Source organism: Rana temporaria, chromosome 4 (genome assembly GCF_905171775.1).
Source record: "Rana temporaria chromosome 4, aRanTem1.1, whole genome shotgun sequence".
NCBI lineage: Eukaryota > Metazoa > Chordata > Amphibia > Anura > Ranidae > Rana > Rana temporaria.
This window is the reverse complement of record NC_053492.1, coordinates 449,397,053-449,416,825: the sequence shown is the minus strand read 5'-3', so window position 1 is coordinate 449,416,825 and position 19,773 is coordinate 449,397,053. Positions and strand designations below refer to the sequence as shown.

General features: G+C 45.6%; 1 protein-coding gene across 2 annotated transcripts in view; it reads left to right on the top strand.

Annotated features, from left to right (window-relative positions):
- The window catches only part of SRBD1 (S1 RNA binding domain 1), a 259,670-nt gene that overhangs the window by 27,030 nt on the left and 212,867 nt on the right, over positions 1-19,773 (top strand). For both annotated transcript variants that reach the window (XM_040351557.1, XM_040351556.1), the window contains exons 7-10: positions 1,089-1,206; positions 3,738-3,876; positions 10,457-10,553; positions 13,962-14,109. In XM_040351557.1, the coding sequence (XP_040207491.1) occupies positions 1,089-1,206; positions 3,738-3,876; positions 10,457-10,553; positions 13,962-14,109 (502 nt within the window). The remainder of the gene's footprint in view (positions 1-1,088; positions 1,207-3,737; positions 3,877-10,456; positions 10,554-13,961; positions 14,110-19,773) is intronic.

Genomic DNA, 19,773 nt, shown 5'->3' with positions numbered 1-19,773 from the left:
AACCACTTTGCGCCGGCAGTGCATCATATGACGTCATGGACTTCCAGTGGTGATATCTGATTCCTGCAGCTACAGGCATCATCCAGATATCATTTTTTTCCACCAGCGATTCTGTCGCTTGCTCGTTCTTGCAGGCATCCCCTCCCTCCCGTGGGCCCTCTGGTGCTTCTCCGGTCTCAATGAGCCGGAGAATGAATCGGTTGCCGTCGGAAGTTAGCCATAGAGATTTCTGGTGACCAGATGGTCCTCAGTCATCTCTATGACCCTTGGAGGCCCGGGTGTGAAGTTATGAGGTCACGTCCGGGCCAGCGGATGTAAACAATGCCGGGGCCTCAGGTTTTTTTTTATTTATTTTTTTGATCTTGATCTTTGCAGCCTGAAGGCGTGATGTCTTATAGATCATAAAGAGGACCTGTCACACACTGTTCCTATTACAAGGGATGTTTAAGAGACTTAACCCTTTGATCGCCCCTGGTGTTAACCCCTTCCATGCCAGTGTCATTAGTACAGTGCATATTTTTAGCACTGATCACTGTATTGGTGTCACTGGTCCCCAAAAAAGTGTCAGGCGTCCAATGTGTGTTTTTTATTATATATTTTCCATTTTTTTTTTTTAACATTACATTGTTATGCAGATTAAGGATTAATTAACCACTTTAGCCCCGGAAGATTTGGCTGCTCAATGACCGAGCCATTTTTTGCGATACAGCACAGCGTCGCTTTAACTGACAATTGCGCTGTCGTGCGACGCTGTACCCAAACTTGACGACTTTTTGTGAAAAAAAAAAGAGCTTTCTTCAATAATTGGCATTTTCACCCTCTTCCTGCCCAGACCAATTTTCAGCTTTCATCGCTGTTAGACTTTGAATGACAATTGCGCGGTCAACACTGTACCCAAATGAAACAAATGGGAGTTTTCTTTTGGTGGTATTTTATCACTGTATTAGTGTCACTGGTCCACAAAAAAGTGTCGGGTTTCCGTTTTTTTTGTTTTTTTTTCATCCCGTTGTTATGCACATTAAGGATTAATTAAAGGATTAAGATGAGCAAATGTCACATGATTGATTAATTCTGTTTTTCCTGTGTAGGTCTGTATCTAGAAAAGCTCACTCTCTGCTAGAGAAGCTGAGGAAAGAAGGGAAGCTGAATGCCGGCCTACACAATGAGATGCTAAACTGCAGGACCTTGGATGAAATTGAACATGTGGTCAGTATTTCTAATAATCGATTATATAATTTCACAAAAAAATATGTTTTTGGTATAGATGGAATTGGGCCCCTCGCTGTCTTTTCTCGGGGCTCTCGTATTGATCTCCAGAAAAACTGAGAGCTAAGTGTAAATATCAGTTTTGGCTGATTAGTCCTTCACTCGCAGACCAGGGACAGACCAGAACGCTGCTGGACTTTGGTTACACCTACATAGTTGCATAATTAGTCTGGTTTAAAAAAAGACACAATGTCCATCCAATGCAACCAATAAAAAAAGGACAACAATACAATTTTTTATTAGAGTTTTGTACAATTCTATATACACAATCCCATACCCACAGTTGATCCAGAGAAAGGAAAAAAACCTGCAGGCATCATCCCTGTATTGTTTTTTTTCCAGCTGTCTTTCTTGTAAAAAAGCAATCCTAGCAGCCAATTAGTCACTGGATTGCTTTTACAAGCAGCAGGAGGGGACCACTTCCCAACCCCCTGCCGCCTTCTGCAACCCGTCTCACTGTAGAAGCCGAGAGTGAAGCCAGCAGACTGGAATGTCTCCAATCATCTCTATGGTCTAAGACGGTGGTCTCCAAACTGGGGGCCGGATGTGGCTTATCTTTATCCAGCTTTTGGGGAACTATTCTTCCCTCTAATACAAGGAACTATTCCCTCCGCTGACACCAACAATGGAACATCATTTCTGCCACTGACACCAACAATTGCCCATTGTTCCTGACATTAATGATGGGGGCACTATTCCTCCTCCTTATTACAATGATGGGGCACTATTCCTCCCACTGACACCAATGATGGGGCACTATTCCTCCCACTGACACCAATGATGGGGCACTATTCCTCCCACTGACACCAATGGTGGGGCACTATTCCTCCCACTGACACCAATGGTGGGGCACTATTCCTCCCACTGACACCAATGGTGGGGCACTATTCCCCCCCCCCACTGACACCAATGATTGGGTGCTATTCCCCCCCCCCCCCACTGACACCAATGATTGGGTGCTATTCTCCCCCCCCCCCCACTGACACCAATGATTGGGTGCTATTCCCCCCCCACTGACACCAATGGTGGGGCTCTATTCCTCCCACTGACACCAATGGTGGGGCTCTATTCCTCCCACTGACACCAATGATTGGGCACTATTCCTCCCACTGCCACCAATGATTGGGTGCTATTCCCCCCCCCCCCCACTGACACCAATGATTGGGTGCTATCCCCCCCCCACTGACACCAATGATTGGGTGCTATCCCCCCCCCACTGACACCAATGATGGGGCACTATTCCTCCTGCTGATACCCAAGATGGGGCCTTTTTTACTCATACTGACGCCAAGACACTTTTTTCTCCCACTGGCCATAGTCCGGCCCCTCTAAAGCATGAAGGACAGTAAACCGGCCCTTTTTTTAGAAAGTTTGGAGTTCCCTGGTCTAAGAAATTGAAGTGATGAGCATTTCATCACTTCTGGTTTTGTGGTTGTAAACAAACCCTTTGTGGTTTAAAAAGAAGCATCGGATCGTACCGATCTTGGTATGACCAAAAGCTTTTAAGGGCAGAGGAGAGATTCGAGGTCTCAAATCGCCAAATTAACACAATCAGCGTTAATAGGGGAATTCCTCTAGAAGCACTATTGTATTCTACCAGTAGGGGGAGGGTGCGGGGAGCCTTCCTGGCTGGCAGGTTACAGTGGTTTCTGCTAGTGGCTACAGCCATTGGCAGTAATAGCATGTTGAAAAACCTGACAGGCTGGGTGTACCTTATTCAATCAATGAATCGACTTGGGTACAATCAGCCTGTCCATTCATGGATTGCATTTCAGCTGGTCCCTGCTGAACTGGCCAAATTTTCGTCCATGTATGACCGGCCTCAAGGAGAGGTATAACCAAAGATATTTTGGGTCCTTCTCCTTGGGATTACAGGAGGGCAAGTTTGTTCTGCACTCCTGTGATCCGTATTCAACTAACAGCGGGTTAAAGTCCCCTCTATCAGCTAACGTCACTGAGCTGGTCCAGGCTCTGAAAAGATTGTGACCATATAAGATCCACTCGGCAACTGGCACCTGGCCACCCTCCCCCCCACCCTCCACCTCCACAGCCCCAGCGCTTTGGTGAGTACTGGAGGGGCAGAGCAGTTAGCCGGTGACTGACAGTCGTTATTCTCTTCTCAGAGCGGGAGAACTGAGCGATCAGCTGTGTTTGATCGCTCAGTTCTCAGAGCCGGCGGGGGACAGATACACCATTGGATCGATGCTGCATCCACCTAGGTGAGTATTGATGTCTATTTTTTCCATAACCCATACTTCTCTTATTATGATTAAGAGCCGTCGGGACACGTTCCCAATCACATTACCACTATCGGCCAATTACAGTGTTTACTTGATTGAGAAGCCCAACCACCCCACGTGTGTTATGACGCAGTCAAAAGGGCCACAGCAGGTGGGAAGGGGTTAATTGATCTGATGTGATGATGTGTACAGATAAGTGTAATGGAGGACTGACTCTTGTGTCTTGCACAGTACGCACCTTATAAAACTGGAAGCAAAGGAACCAAAGCGCAAAGAGCCAGACAGCTTGGACTGGAGCCCGCCGCCAAAGCTCTGATTGAAAACCCTCAGCAGCTGAACCTGCATATGTATATAAAGCCGGACACGGAAGGTACGAGATATGGATTGTTTGAATTTTTTGTCTTTAACCACTTGCCAGTCGCCCTGAAACAGATTTACTGCTACAGGACGGCTGTTCTGTGCAGAATATATACACCGCTTCTACTGTCATTTATCACCGCAGAAGCCCCTGCACTACTTTGGTCCAACTTTGATGCGTCTTGAGGCCTATAGACCTCAAGATAACACAGGCATTGCTTCAAGTCTCATCAAAATTGCAGAAAAAAAATTGGGACAAAATCGCACGACTTTCAGGTCGCAATAGTGGAAACCTAGGCTAAAGGAAAAGTCCAGCCCAGTGTTTCTCAACTCCAGTCCTCAAGGGTGACAGGTCATGTTTTCAGGATTTCCCTCAGATGAAACGGCTGTGGTAATTAATAAGGCAGTGAAACAAATCAAATCATCTGTGCAAAATATTGGGGCACCTTGAGGACTGGAGTTGAGAAACACTGGTCCAGGCACCGCGTCATCGTGACAATAAAATTGGGATTGACACCCGTCTGTCTCTCAGCGAGCCGCTGAGAGAATGAGCCGGCCGCCCTGTCCCTCTACAGCTCAGCACTCCAATTGGTGTAGAGGGAGCAGAGCAGAGAGCTGTGACTGACAGTCTGCAGCTCTGTGCTCCATGGAGCTCTGAAAACCGAGCGATCAGTGGTGTATGATCGCTCAGTTCTCAGTGTGAAGACGCCGGGGGGACCAATGCGGCATCCACCTAGGTAAGTATGAATCTGAAAAAAATAAATAAATCCATGACTTCTCTTTTAACCACATCAATACCAGCCCATTGTAAAATGACGTCCACAAAGGACCTCTACCGATCCGGGTGGACGTCATATGACGTCCTGGGCTAGAGGCATCATTCAGATATCCTTCTCTTTTGCCGGCGATTCTGCACAACGTAAGAATAATCATAGCGGCGGTTCCGCCGCTAGATCGTTCTTACAGGCGGCGGGAGGGGACATCCCCCCCCCTCCCACCGCCATCTGGTGCTACTCCGGGCTCTCCCGTGCCATCGGGGGCACGGAGAACGAATCGTCCAGCGCTGGCAGGAAGCATAGAGATGACTGGTGACCAGATGGTCACCAGTCATCTCTATGACAGTCGGAGGACCCGGGCGCGATGTGATGACGTCACGCCCAGGTCCCCGTAAGTAAACCAAGCCGCAATTGCGGCTGCTAAGCAACAGTTATCATGAGATCGGTGAATTTTTTTTCACCGATTTCATGCTTTCCAGCCTGGAGGAGAGAGATGTGGGGTCTTATTGACCCTGCATCTCTTCATAAAGAGGACCTGTCACACACATTCCTATTACAAGGGATGTTTACATTCCTTGTAATAGGAATAAAAGTCATAATAAACATATTTTTTTTTTAACGCCCCTGTCCCCAGTAGCTCGCGCGCAGAAGCGAACGCACACGCAAGTCCCGCCGACAGATGTAAATGCCGTGTAAACCACATATGTGAGGTATCGCCGCGTGCGTTAGAGTGCCAGCAACAATTCTAGCACTAGATCTCCTCTGTAAATCTAACCTGGTAACCTGTAAAAAATTTCAAAGCGTTGCCTATGGAGATTTTTAAATACCGAAGTTTGGCGCCATTCCATGTGTGTGCGCAATTTTAAAGCGTGACATGTTGGGTATCTATTTACTCGGTGTAACATCATCTTTCATATTTTACAAAAAAATTGGGCTAACTTTACTGTTTTGTTTTTTTAATTCATGAAACAATTTTTTCAAAAAAAAAAGGCGTTTGAAAACTAATTGCGCAAATACTGTGCAAGAGAAAACATTTCAATGACCGTCGTTTTATTCCCTAGGGTGTCTGCTAAAAAAACATATATAATGTTTGGGGGTACTGCATAATTTTCTAGCAAAAAAATTATGATTTGTACATGTAGGAGAGAAGTGCCAGAATAGGCCTGGTATGGATGTGTGTGTGTATAAAAGCCCTGTATGGAAGTGGTTAAGGGGTTAAACCTTCTGGGCTGAAGGGTTTAAACAAAAAAAGAAAAACATGAAAAACAAACTAAAAACCCACATAATATAGTAGCTTGTTCCAAGGCAACCAGTTGGTCATTTTTGGAGTATATGTTTGTATAAGACCCTTTTCACACTGCGCTGCGGACGCGTTGGCGCTAAAGCGATGCTAGTTTTAGTGGTCGCTTTAGCGCTGTTTAAGTGGCGATTCTCAACCTTTAACTCCAAAACGGGGTTAAAAACGCCCGTGTTGCGACGCTTCCGAAGCTCTTTTCAGGTGCTTTGGAAGAGCTAACCATTTATTTCAATGGGCAGGGCATTTTGGGAGCGCTAAATACAGCGATCCCAAACCGCCCCAAAGATGCTGCTTACAGGACTTTTCCTAACATCCCACAAGCGCACCGCCTCCGTGTTAAAGGGCTCTTAACCCCTTGCCGCCCGCCCTATTACAAAAAGACGGTGGCAAAGTGGTTTCAATATCCTGACCCAACGTCATATGACGTCTTCAGGATATTGAGCCGTTGCGCCCCCCAGGGGGCACGCATCGCGGCGATCATTGTTGCGGGGTGTCGGTCTGACACACCGCAACTCCGATCTAAGTAAAGAGGCTTTGACGTAGACTCTTTACCACGTGATCAGCCGTGGCCAATCACGGCTGATCATGATGTAAACGAGAAGAGCCGGTGATCGGCTTTTCCTCACTCACATCTGTCAGACGCGAGTAGAGGAGGACCGATCGGCTGCTCCTGTGACAGGGGGGTCTGTGTTGATCGATTATGCATGCAGCCCCCCGGGGATGCCCACACTAGACCACCAGGGATGTCTACCACCAGGTATGCCACCCTAGACCACCAGGGATGCCAATCAGTGCTCACAATGGATGCCCATCCGTGCCGCCTATCTGTGCCCATCAATTCCACCTCATTGGTGTCACCTCATTGGTGCCCATCAGTGCCGCCTTATCAGTGCCCGTCCGTGAAGGAGAAAACTAACTTATTTACAATGTTTTGTAACTAAAACAAAAAAAAACACATCTGTTTTTCAATATTTTCGGTCTTTTTTTTTTTTTTTTTTTTTTTTATTAGCAGAAAATAAAAATCCCAGAGGTGATCAAGTACCGCCAAACGAAATCTCTATTTGTGGGAACAAAATGATAAACATTTAGTTTGGGTACAGTGTAGCATGACCGCGCAATTGTCATTCAAAGTGCAACAGCGCTGAAAGATGAAAATTGGTCTGGGCAGGAAGGTGCATAAGTGGCCAAAAAAATCATTTTTTTTTATTTTTTTTTTATACAATTTAAAAATGTGTAAGTTGTAATATTTTGGGTAAGAATAAATATCGGACTTGGCAGTGGTTTGCCAAGGTTATTCTGGGGCTTGAAATGCTTTATTCCTTGGATTTCCATGGAGCCTGTTCTTGAAGTGTCAGCCAGTAGAGGGCAGTGTTGCATAACTAACTGACACCATTCTTCTATATTTGGGTTCAAGATTGCAGAAAATTGTTCTCTGTAATTCCTAACTAGTAACTGAAGACTTGTTCTATGTGCAGCATTGTATAACATGACTGCAGAAATGGCTGCGATTCAGGTTATTGTTTCAGCTGCTTAGTCATGATTAAAGGGAACAAGTCATCACTTTAAATCCTCTATATGAGCGACATACATGGGAAACAGACATAAGAGTAATGCCTGCGACTTATTTTATAGTTCTGTGTTTTAGTGTCTCATGTATGCTTTTTTTAGTGCTTGCATGTCACATATTGGGGATGATTTACGAAAAGAGAGTGCAAAATCTGGTGCAGCTCTACATAGAAACCAATCAGCTTCCAGGTTTCAAAGCCTAACTGAAGAAGCTGAAGTTAGCATCTGATTGGCTACCATGCAGAGCTGCACCAGAGTATGCACTCGAGGATCTGTGCTAGAAGGGGTGATTTTTTTTTTGGGAGGGAGCATTTGCGCTAGGGGGGGCGGGGTGAGAGTACAAAGATTTGTGCTGGGAGGGGGGGAGTTGAATTGGGAGGAGGGGAGTTTATGCTTGGGGGAGGGGGGGGGGGGGGTAAGGATGTAGATGACCTTTTTCAGGGGTGGGGGTTTTGCTGACACATAGTGCTAATTCATCTTGGGGGGAGGTGCAGTTTGGCATGTTTACCTGGGATCTACCTGACCGTGTCCCGGCACTGTACTGTACAGCCTTAATGGCTTGCCGACCAGCGCACGACTATTTATGTCGACAGCATGCCACAGACAGGCAAAAGGACGTTTGTGTGTGTGTGTGTGTGTGTGTATATGTGTGTGTATGTGTGTGTGTGTGTGTGTGTGTGTGTGTGTGTGTGTATATATATATATATATATATATATATATATATATATATATATATATATATATATATATATATATATATATATATATATATATATATATATATATATATACACGTCCCCTTTGAGAAGCCAGAATTGTGGCGGGGTGCAAGCGCTCCCGCTGGGAACTCCGTGACTCCGACCACAGGTCCTGCGGACTCGATGTCCGCGGGCATACCCGCGATCGTGTCACGGTGAGGAAGAAGGGGGGAAATGCTGATGTAAACAAGCATCCTAGTGACAGGACAGCGTATACAACTTCCTGTAATCGGAAGCTGTGATCACTGTCGTGTCACACACATCCCATCCCCCCTACAGCTAGAACACATCCCTAGGCACGCTTAACCCCTTCAGCGCCACCTAGTCCATGGAGAGAAGAGACATCCTGGACTGCCGCACTCTGTTCAAGCGAGTTTATTTGAAAATTCAAAAGGTAAAATCCAAAAAAGTAATACAAAACAATCCAAAAGCAATCAATGACAGAAAGTGGACATACAGGGATCAATGGCTGACGCGTTTCACATCATTATTCGATGCTTACTCATAGCTGGAGTGTGTAGGAACCAAAGTGTGTATATAAAGGGAACATAGGATACCTCTCCACCAATTAAAGCTATTGTTAACAGCGTTGAGGTATTAGACACATAATTGGATTTAGCACACTCCGAGGTCAGAAAGCACCTGTGTAGTAAACAATATAAACTAAATCACACAATACAAGATTAAAATACAAATGCATTGAAAAGTAAAAATGAGGATAAGGAGGTCTTTAAAGGAGACTTAATAACCTTTAAGATGAACTTGTAGGTGCAAAATAGTGGCAAGTGTAGAGTTCTAATGAACTCCGTGCTTATCTGTGACACATAAGACAACAACTGCATAAATATGTGACAGGTCACATTAAAGAAAGTTGAGAAGCGGGGGGAGGGGGTGTTCTGCTGTCGGAAATGACCCAGCCAGCGAGTTTAGAAGCGGGGTGAGGGGGTGAAAATGACTTCTCACCAGGCGGGGCCTCTAGTAATTTGGGGGGCCCTTTGCAGCTTTGCGGGGCCCCCTAAGCGGCTCGCATAGTGAGCCTATAGCGAGGATCGGCCCTGCTGTGGAATCTCCAGACTACAGAGCCCCATGTCAAAATACCAAAACCTGGAGAAAGCTGCGAAAGTCTTCTCCAGTCCACATCTACGCTATGTAGTCTTGCACCTCGCAAATGTGCATACCCCGTGTCCAGCAAACTGACCATTTTACCGTGACAGTAACTCCTACTGTCACAGCTGTAAAACTGACAATGGTCCCAAAAATGTGTAGATCGCTGCCATTACTAGTAAAAAATAAATAAAAATGTCATTCTATCCCCTATTTTGTAGACGCTATAACTTGCGCAAACCAATCAATATGCGATTATTGCAATACATATTCTTCTACATAAAAAATGTATTGGCCTAAACTGAGGAAAAAAAAAATGTTTTTCATATATATTTTGGGGATATTTATTACAGCAAAAAGTAAAAAATATTGCATTTTTTTTCAAAATTGTCGCTCTATTTTTGTTTACAGCGCAAAAAATAAAAACCACAGAGGTGATCAAATACCATCAAAAGAAAGCTCTATTTGTGGGGAAAATAGGACGCCAATTTTGTTTGGGAGCCACGTCGCACGACCGCGCAATTGTCAGTTAAAGCGACGCAGTGCTGAATTGCAAAAGGGGCCAGGTCTTTGACCAGCATAATGGTCCGGGGCTGAAGTGGTTAAGGCGCCCCAAAAGGTCATGTTTTTAGGCTTTCCATTATTTTACACAGATGATTTGATCAGTTTCACTGCCTTAGTAATTGCCACAGCCGTTCATCTGAGGGAAATCCTGAGAACATGACCTGTTGGAGCACCTTGAGGACTGTAGTTGAGAAACATTGCTGTACAGCACTGTAGGCAAGAGACCGTTCAGCTGGGGAGAAAAGAGCAGAATGAAGCTGGACATCCTCCAGCCATAAAATGAGACACACTCTATATGACTTACTGAAGCTTCTAATGCACACTGCGATGAGCTCACAGTGTACAGGGAAATCCCAGTAATCCATTTCAGTACAGAGGAGGAACCTGAACTATTGTGCAATACAGAAAGTGAGGCTGGAGTTTAGTGTTCTGGTGATGTAGAGTGCTCTATATTAAATGATTGTTTTATACATATGTAACCATGCATAGCAGTTCATCTTTTTATAATGTGTCTTTTTATGCTATAGGTTTATTCGTAATTCAAGAAATTGAGACGGGAGTGCAGCACATTCTGGCAGACATGATTGCGAAAGACAAAGACACGCTGGATAACATTAGAAACCTGTAAGAGTAATCCGTCATTCCTCCCGCCACTCCTCCCGCCATTCTTTCTGTCATTCCCCCCCCCCCGCCATTCTTCCTGTCATTCCCCCCCCCCCCCGCCATTCTTCCTGTCATTCCCCCCCGCCATTCTTCCTGTCATTCCCCCCCCGCCATTCTTCCTGTCATTCCCCCCCCGCCATTCTTCCTGTCATTCCCCCCCCGCCATTCTTCCTGTCATTCCCCCCCCCGCCATTCTTCCTGTCATTCCCCCCCCACCGCCTTTCTTCCTGTCATTCCCCCCCCCCGCCTTTCTTCCTGTCATTCCCCCCCACCGCCTTTCTTCCTGTCATTCCCCCCCACCGCCTTTCTTCCTGTCATTCCCCCCCCCCGCCATTCTTCCTGTCATTCCCCCCCCGCCATTCTTCCTGTCATTCCCCCCCCGCCATTCTTCCTGTCATTCCCCCCCCCCCGCCTTTCTTCCTGTCCTCCCCCCCCCCCCCCCTTTCTTCCTGTCATTCCCCCCCCCCCGCCTTTCTTCCTGTCATTCCCCCCCACCGCCTTTCTTCCTGTCATTCCCCCCCACCGCCTTTCTTCCTGTCATTCCCCCCCACCGCCTTTCTTCCTGTCATTCCCCCCCACCGCCTTTCTTCCTGTCATTCCCCCCCACCGCCTTTCTTCCTGTCATTCCCCCCCACCCCCTTTCTTCCTGTCATTCCCCCCCCCCGCCTTTCTTCCTGTCATTCCCCCCCCCCGCCTTTCTTCCTGTCATTCCCCCCCACCGCCTTTCTTCCTGTCATTCCCCCCCACCGCCTTTCTTCCTGTCATTCCCCCCCCACCGCCTTTCTTCCTGTCATTCCCCCCCCGCCATTCTTCCCGTCTTTCTTCCCGCCATGCCTCCCGCCATTCTTCCCGCCATGCCACCCATCATCGTCTTCAGATTGTCGGCATGGTGTCCTGTCTACTACTCACCCTTATATGACATCTACTGCTTACCATATACTTTTTTTTTTTTTCTTAGACCCCTTTCACACTGATCCGCGGCCGCATTGGCACTAAAGTGCCACTAGCTTTAGCAGTGCTTTACCGCTGTTTAAGCAGCGCTTTTCGGCTGCTAGCGGGGCGCTTTTAACCCCCAAAGAAGGGGTTAAAAATGCCTATGTACAGCGCTTCCGAATCACTTTTTCTGGCGCTTTGGAAGTGCTGCCTATTCATTTCAATGGGAATATGAGCGTTTTGGGAGAGCTAAATACAGCATTCCCAAACCGCCCCAAAGATGTGGCTTGCATGACTTTTCCTAACGTCCCGCAAGTGCACCGCTCGAATGTCAAAAGTCAAACTGTAAAGAATGGGAGGCGGTTTATAGGAGCGCCTGAAAACCGCCCCAGTGTGGAAGGGGTCTTCCAGATATGAAACCTAGAGAGTCTCTACCTGTGCAGCTGTAAAGCTGATTTCTAGGTATGGCAATTGTTACATTGGTCCAGCTTGGTATGTATGTGCCTTACCTGTGGGATTCCCTGTGGAAGTTGGAAATCCCTTTAGCAGACACCACTACTACTGATATCCCCCCTAGTCTCGTGTCCAGCGGCTTCACAGCTTGCTTGCTCGTCACAGGCGCCATTCACAGAGCACTTTTTATTTGCTGAATGAATGCAACATGCGCTCTGATTGGACAAGGTGGAGATCATGACTTTGCTGCCCTGCCTCTCCGTCTCTTCTAATCGAAGAATACTTTTCTTTCATTTGCAAGATATAAAGAGGTTGATTTTCTAAAACTGGAACGTGCAAAATCTGGTGCAGCTCTACATGGAAACCAATCAGCTTCCAGGTTTTATTGTCAACGCTTGATTAAACAAGCTGAAGTTGGAAGCCGATTGGTGACCATACACAGCTGCACCAAATATTTCTCTGTCCCGTTTTAGTTAGGGCCCTTTCACACGGACGTGTCCGTGTGCGGGCTCCACTTTGCTCAGCTGGGATCACTCCGTCGATCATCCCTGAGCAGGCAGATGACAGGTTTGTCTCTGCACACTGTGCAGGGACCGACCTGTCAGAGCGGCGCTCTCCTGTATGGGGGATCGGATGAAGACAGACTGTACAGTCTGTTTTCATCCGATACGCCAGATTGATGGAAAATGGGGTTTCCATCCGTCACACTTTGGCAGATTGGGTCAGATGTCAGCGGACATGTCACCGATGACACACATCGCTCCATTGACCTGTATGGAGGGCCCGTTCAGGAGCGCCTAAAAAACTGACAGGCGGACCTGAACGCCTATTGCTTGTCCTGACGTCACAGGGACAGGAAATTATGGAAAATCTATCCAGTGGGGTCACAATCACAAATTAAAGCGGAGGTTCACCCTAAAACAATTATATACCATTTCATCCAGCATACTGCTGGCATATACAGTCTAGGAGCCGTGTAGAGCTGACTGCCCAGGCGCCGTATATAGCCGAGTCCCAGTCCGGCTATTTTCGGAACGCGTGACGCGCCTTAGCCGCACGTCAATCATCTACGCCTCTTCATAGGAACGCCTATTTCCCACGCGAGTCTGAAAAGAAAAACAACGATTAAACGGTATGTACAGCGAATAAAAAAAAAACGGCATACTGTACATGTCGGCAGTATGCTGGATGGAATGATATATATAATTGTTTTAGGGTGAACCTCCGCTTTAAATTGTGCTAACTCTTTCCTACTCTAATAGAAATGGTCGGAGTTGAGCTGTGTTTTTACACTGATGTTGTAATATCTGATTCACAAAGTAGGTTGGCTACAGATGCAGCACAGTTCTCACTTTGGAAAGTTCTTAAAGGGGCTGTAAAGGTACAATTTTTTTTCCTAAATAGCTTCCTTTACCTTAGTGCAGTCCTCCTTCACTTACCTCATCCTTCCATTTTGCTTTAAAATGTCCTTATTTCTTCTGAGAAATCCTCACTTCCTGTTCTTCTGTCTGTATCTCCACACAGTAATGTGAGGCTTTCTCCCTGGTGTGGAGTGTTGTGCTCGCCCCCTCCCTTGGAATACAGGAGAGTCTGGACGCTCTCTACGTTGCAGATAGAGAAAGGAGCTGAGTGTTAGTGGGCGTCCCAGCATACCTAGTGACACCGGCGGGGGGGAGGAAGTGAAAGTAACATTTTAAGGTGGAACTACGCTTTAAATGGGTCACATTTTGGAGGTGGTGCTGCCTGCCAAATATGATATGTGGTTTAAATGTTGCCTCTCAACAAAGCATCGTGGCAACAGGATGTGTTCAGCCCTGAGTAGCTGTATGGCCTTTTTTAGGTGATTGGTCGGTCAGAGCGGGGGCAAGCAAGGCTCAGCTGCTTGTTTTTACCACCCCCTGGCCACCAGTGTAAACAAACGCTAAGTAAGGCAGCCTTATAGACTTTCAAAGTGTTAACTCATTATTATTTTTTTACTTTTAGGTGTCAACAAAATTACGTCACTATCAATTCGACATTGGCTAAAGCTTCAGGCAAGGAGAAGGAAAAAGAAGGAAATGTAAAAGACGTGGACAAGTTTCATTTGTATCACAACTTTTCCTGCAACATAAATAGAATTCAACATCACCAAGTAAGTGCAACGCAGTGGAGTTTTCATTGTGTTTTATGGTGACATTGCGGTGTGCACTGGGTTTCTCTATTTTTTTTTTTTTTCTACTTTTCTTTTTTTATCTTTTTTTTTTTTAAAGCTAGACTAACCCCGTTTCACACTGATGCGGGCTAGAAATCATTTAGCTGAACTCGCATAATTTCATATCGGCAATGCAGGCTGACTTCGGGGGGCGATTTGACAGACATCTGTGCAGGTTCAAGATGTCTAATTAAATCGTCACCAAAGGTCGTACAGGAACTACTTTTGGGAATCGGTTTGGTGCCGCAAAGTTGGCGTTGCACTGATTCGAATGGTGCCATTGCTGCCAATAGCCGCCAAATTGACATGTCAAATTGCATTCCAAATCGACCCAATGTGAACATGGGCTATAAGTTGGTAGCAAATGGAGTGAAAAAAAACTTACAGGCCCCCTGCAAGATAATGTTATAATGTGCCAGTATGTTTCGCAATACTAGCACATTATGAAAGACTTACCTTACCGCTGACAGGGCTTCTATCTTCACTTAGTCTTCCTTCCGGGTCCATGGACTCCCGCTGTTTGAATGGATGAGTCAAGATGACGTTACATCCGCGCATGCACACAGGAACGGCGGCACAGTCCGTATGCATCAGTGCCATCACCAGCTGCAGAAGAAGTGAATATCTCCTAAGACCCCTTTCACACTGAGCCGCCCATAGCGCTAGCAGTAAAACTCCATGCGATGGGCGGATTCGCGGCGCATTTCGGCTGCTAGCGGGGCAGTTTTACCCACCACTAGAGGCCGAGTAAGGGTTAAAACCGCCCGTAATGCGCTGCTGAAGCAGTGCATTGCGGGCTTTATAGCCGCGCTGTCCCATTGATTTCAATGGGCAGGAGCGGTGGAGGAGCGGTAAACACACCGCTCTAAAGATGCGGCTAGCAGGACTTTTTTTTACCGTCCTGCTAGCGCAACCTCAGGCTTTCACACTGGAGACAATGGAGCAGCTGTTTGAGGGCGGATTGCAGAAGCTATTTTTAACGCTATAGCGCATGCAATACGCCCTCAGTGTGAAAGGGGTCTAAATGTTGAATGTTTAGGAGATATTCACTTTACTTACAAAAAAAGCTATATCATAGGCTTACCTGTAGGTAAAAGTTGCTGAAAAGGCATTACTACCGCTTTTAAGGCAGCATTTTTTGCAAGATGAGTGAGTTTGGGATGGAGGAACTTGACTGGTCTGCACAGAGTCCTGACTAGAGTCCTGATTAGAGCGAAGACTGCGAGCCAGGCCTTCTTGTCCAACATCAGTGTCTGACCTCACAAATGCGCTTCTGGAAGAATGGTCAAACATTCCCATAGACACACTCCTAAACCTTGTGGACGGCCTTCCCAGAAGAGTTGAAGCTGTTATAGCTGCAAAGGGTGGGCCAACTCAATATTGAACCTTACAGACTTAAGCCTCGTACATACGTCGGATTTTCCGATGGGAATTGTGTGATGACAGGCTTTTGTCGGGAAATCTGACCATTTGTTGTACGCTCCATCGGACAATTGATGTTGAATTTTCCAACAAATGTTTGATAGCATGCTTTAAAATTTTCAGACACCAAGGGCCAGATCCATGCACCTCTGCGCATTTTTTCCGTCCGGCATAGCGTATCTCAGATACACTACGCCGCCGTAACTTTCAGCGTATTTTCTGTATTCCTGAAAGAATTTGCGCCGTAAGTTGCGGCGTAGTGTAACTGTGTCGGCGTAAGGGCGCGCAATTCAAATGGATAAGATGTGGGCGTGTTTTATGGTAATTCCTATTGACCCCACGTAATTGACGTTTTTTTTTAATGGCGCATGCGCCGTCCGTGGGGGTATCCCAGTGCGCATGCTCCAAATTAACCCGCAGCATGCCAATGCTTTCGACGTGAACGTAATTGTACACAAAGCCCTATTCGTGAACGTTTTACGCAAACGACAAAAAATTTGACGCTGGCCCGACGTCCATACTTAACATTCCGTACGCCTCATAAAGCAGGGGTAACTATACGCCGAAAAAAGCCTTACGGAAACGACGTAAAAAAATGCGCCGACCGGACGTACGTTTTGTGGATCGCCGTATCTAGCTAATTTGCATATTCTCTACGCGGAAATCAACGGAAGCGCCACCTAGCGGCCAGCATAAATATGCACCTAAGATCCGATGTAAAACGCTGCGTAAATTAATGCCGCTATATACAGTAAGTAATAATAATATTAATAAAGAGCACCTGTCGCGGTCAATGGTATTACAAGGGATGTTGTTCATCCCGTGTGATGGCAGTAAAGTTGATTTAAAAAATATTATAAAGGTACTGCGTAAAAAAATAAAGAATAATAAAAAAAAGAATTGTAAGTGTAAAGTGCATTTTTGTTCTAAAAAAAAATCTTTTGAAAAACCATTGTGCAAAATAGTGTGACAAAAAATTGCAACACCCACCATTTTATTCTCTAGTGTATGTGCCTAAATACATGCTTGGGGTTTCTAAGTAATTTTTTAACAAAAAAAAAAATTGTTTTGATGTATGAGAGTAATGTCAGACTTGGCCTGAGTGGCAAGTGGTTGTTCTGTTATCCTGACTGGGCATCATATGACGTTCAGTAGGATAACATTGCGGCGCGCGACCGTGCGTGGCGTGTCATTCTGAAACGCTGCATCTTTGATCGTGGCAAGAAGCCTCTGTCAGAGGCTTCTTACCATGTGATCGGCTGTGACCAACCACAGCTGATCGTCAAGTCAACCAGGAAGTGACGATAAACGTCTCTCCCTGCCGGGGGGGGGGGGGGGGGGGGGGAGGGTCTGTGCTGATAATCCTCACATTGATGTGCCACCACAGTTACCCAAAAGATACTCATCATCTGCCAGTCGGTGCCCCATCTGGATCACCTGTCGGGGTCCAATAAAGTTCCAATTAGTGCCCACCACATTGCCAATCGGTGCCCTACAGTAATGCCTGTCAGAGCCTCATCATCGGTGCCGCCTATCAGTGCCACCTATCAGTGCCAATCATTGCTGCATATCACTGCCGCCTATTGGTGCCCATCAGTGCTGCATATCAGTGACCATCAATTATACATATCAGTGCCGCCTCATCGCGTGCCACCTTATCAGTGCCCCCTCTGGATCACCTGTCAATGCCCAATAAAGTTCCAATTAGTGCCCACCATATTGGCAGTCAGCCACTACACATTGCCAATCATTGCCCTACAGTAACACCTGTCAGAACCTCCTCATCGGTGCCACCTATCAGTGCCAATCAGTGCTGCATATCACTTCCGCCTATTGGTGCCCATCAGTGCTGCATATCAGTGCCTCCTCATCGCGTACCACCTTTTCAGTGCCAACCAGTGAAGGAGAAAACAAAATTTAATAACTGAAATGAAAGAAAAACTAGGGCCGAAACAACTAATCGATTAATCGGCAACTAATCGATTATGAAATTAATCGATTACAGTTTTCCTAATCGATTAATCGGCCAGTAACATAATGGGGGTTAAAAAAAAACTAAAATTAGCCCTTTATAGTACAAAAAAGCAAATCGCTTCTGTAAATATTACTTTCACTGTCCCACAGTAAAAAAAATAAAATGAACCCCTTACAGTAGCGATTATTTGCTCTTTTTGTACTTCTTTTTTTTTTTTTTTTAACCCCCATTATGTTACTAAACATCTTAGGCCTGGGTTCACATACATGATTTGTCTTCAGCTGCTGCGTATTTGGAAAGGGCAAGGACTTTTTAACGCAAAACGGTACCATTTTGTTTTTTTTGGTTCAATATACTTCAATGGAGAAGCTGCAGAAAAGCATGGAATGTGTTTTTGCGGCAATTTGTTTTTTGTAATCTGCCCAACAAATTGGCCCCAAAAAATGTAAAAATGCTTTTTTTTTTTTCTTCTTAAGGCTATTATCCGATTAATCGATTAATCGAAACAATAATCGGCCAACTAATCGATTATGAAAATAATCGTTAGTTGCAGCCCTAAGAAAAACCCTTTTTGTTTTAGAAAATTTTGGTAGTTTAACAAAAAATAAAACCCCCCAGTGGTGATCAAATACCACCAAAAGAAAGCTTTATTTGTGGGAAGAAAATGATAAAAATGTAATTTGGGCACAGTGTAGCATGACCGCACAATTATCATTCAAAGTGCGACAGCGCTGAAAGCTGTCCTGGGCAGGAAGGGGTGAAAGTGCCGGTATTGTGGTTAAAGTAGATCTAAAATCCGGCTATACTCGCCTGTACCCCACCCCCACAATGCGTTATTCGAAGGCTCCCTTTACCGGCCCCACGTCCTCACCCAGTCTGCTCCCATTAAGGTCATGGTGAGGGTGGTACAAATATGTATGTTTTAGTTTCACTTTAAGAGGACCAGAGGAGCACAGTGACAGGTGAGAAGCGCGGGTCACAATGGCCGACGCTGAAATGGAGCCCAGATCCTTTCTTCTTTATCCGTGACCCTTTGTGAGTCTTCCTGCTCTCTCCTCATCCTCACATCTCTCGGCATATTGGAGTGTTTCTGGTGTCGGGACCCATCACCTTTCAAGTGGGTGCCAAGTCGGCTCAAAGCATTAGGTTTGGTTGCAGTGGCAAACATTTTAGCCCAAGACTCCCACAAAAGAAAGCTTTCTAATTAGACTTCAGAATGTATTTTCTTTTTTCCCCTGCTCACTATATTACATTTCAGGCTCTTTCTGGGAAGGCTGCCAGCTGAAATACATTTAATGTGCAGGTGTTAATAGTATTGACTCATTAGTTTGCAGTATTCGCTTATACTGAGGAGTTGTTTTTCTCAGACTGCTCACCTCAGACATGACCTCAGTATTACCGAGTTTGATGAGATTCCACGTAAGCGACAACACGGTTCATATTCGAGACGCAGATCTTTTACTGCAAATAAATCATTACTTGGGATTTGTTCTTTAATTGAAATTCTGCATTTTTTTTTCTTTTACTGGTATTTTTTTCTCTTTTTAACCACAGTGATTAATGTTGATTTTATTCTAGTTTTAATACCAAGTGTCATTTCTATTATAATATGGTTGGAACGCAGTTAATCCTTAAAATGCCTGAGCTTCTCTATTAAATTTGCAATTTACTGTGGTGCCCACCATTTCTCTGTAAGAATTGGGGTGGGGGGGGGGGGGCCACTACAGCAGATTGTGAATTAAATACAGAAGCCTGGACATTATAAGGCTTAAAGTGGAACTAAACTCTCTCAATTTACATGAACTATTTTTAATACTTTTGCTGCTAGCATTAAAAAAAATAGATGGGAAGTGTCAGGATATGGATCACCTGCTGGTGGCACTGTGGTTCCCCAGGTTGTAATTCCAGTGTTCACCAGCAGGTGTCTCCCAGCAGATTCCAGTAATCGGTTTTCAGCTGATGTTGGCTGCTGGGAGGATATTTAGGCCCTCCGCTACTAGTGCCTCTCACTCCAGTGTTTTGCTGCCAGTACTGTGTGCCATTTATTCTGATGCTGATCCTGGTCGAGCTCTTGCCTGCATTTTGTACCCTACTGCCTCCTATCTGCTTCCCTTGTTCCTGATCCCAGCCCTGGTTCCTTCCATTTCCATTTGTTTCCTGCATCTGCGGTTTACCTTGTTTATCTGTGTTTCCTATGTTGTGTTTAT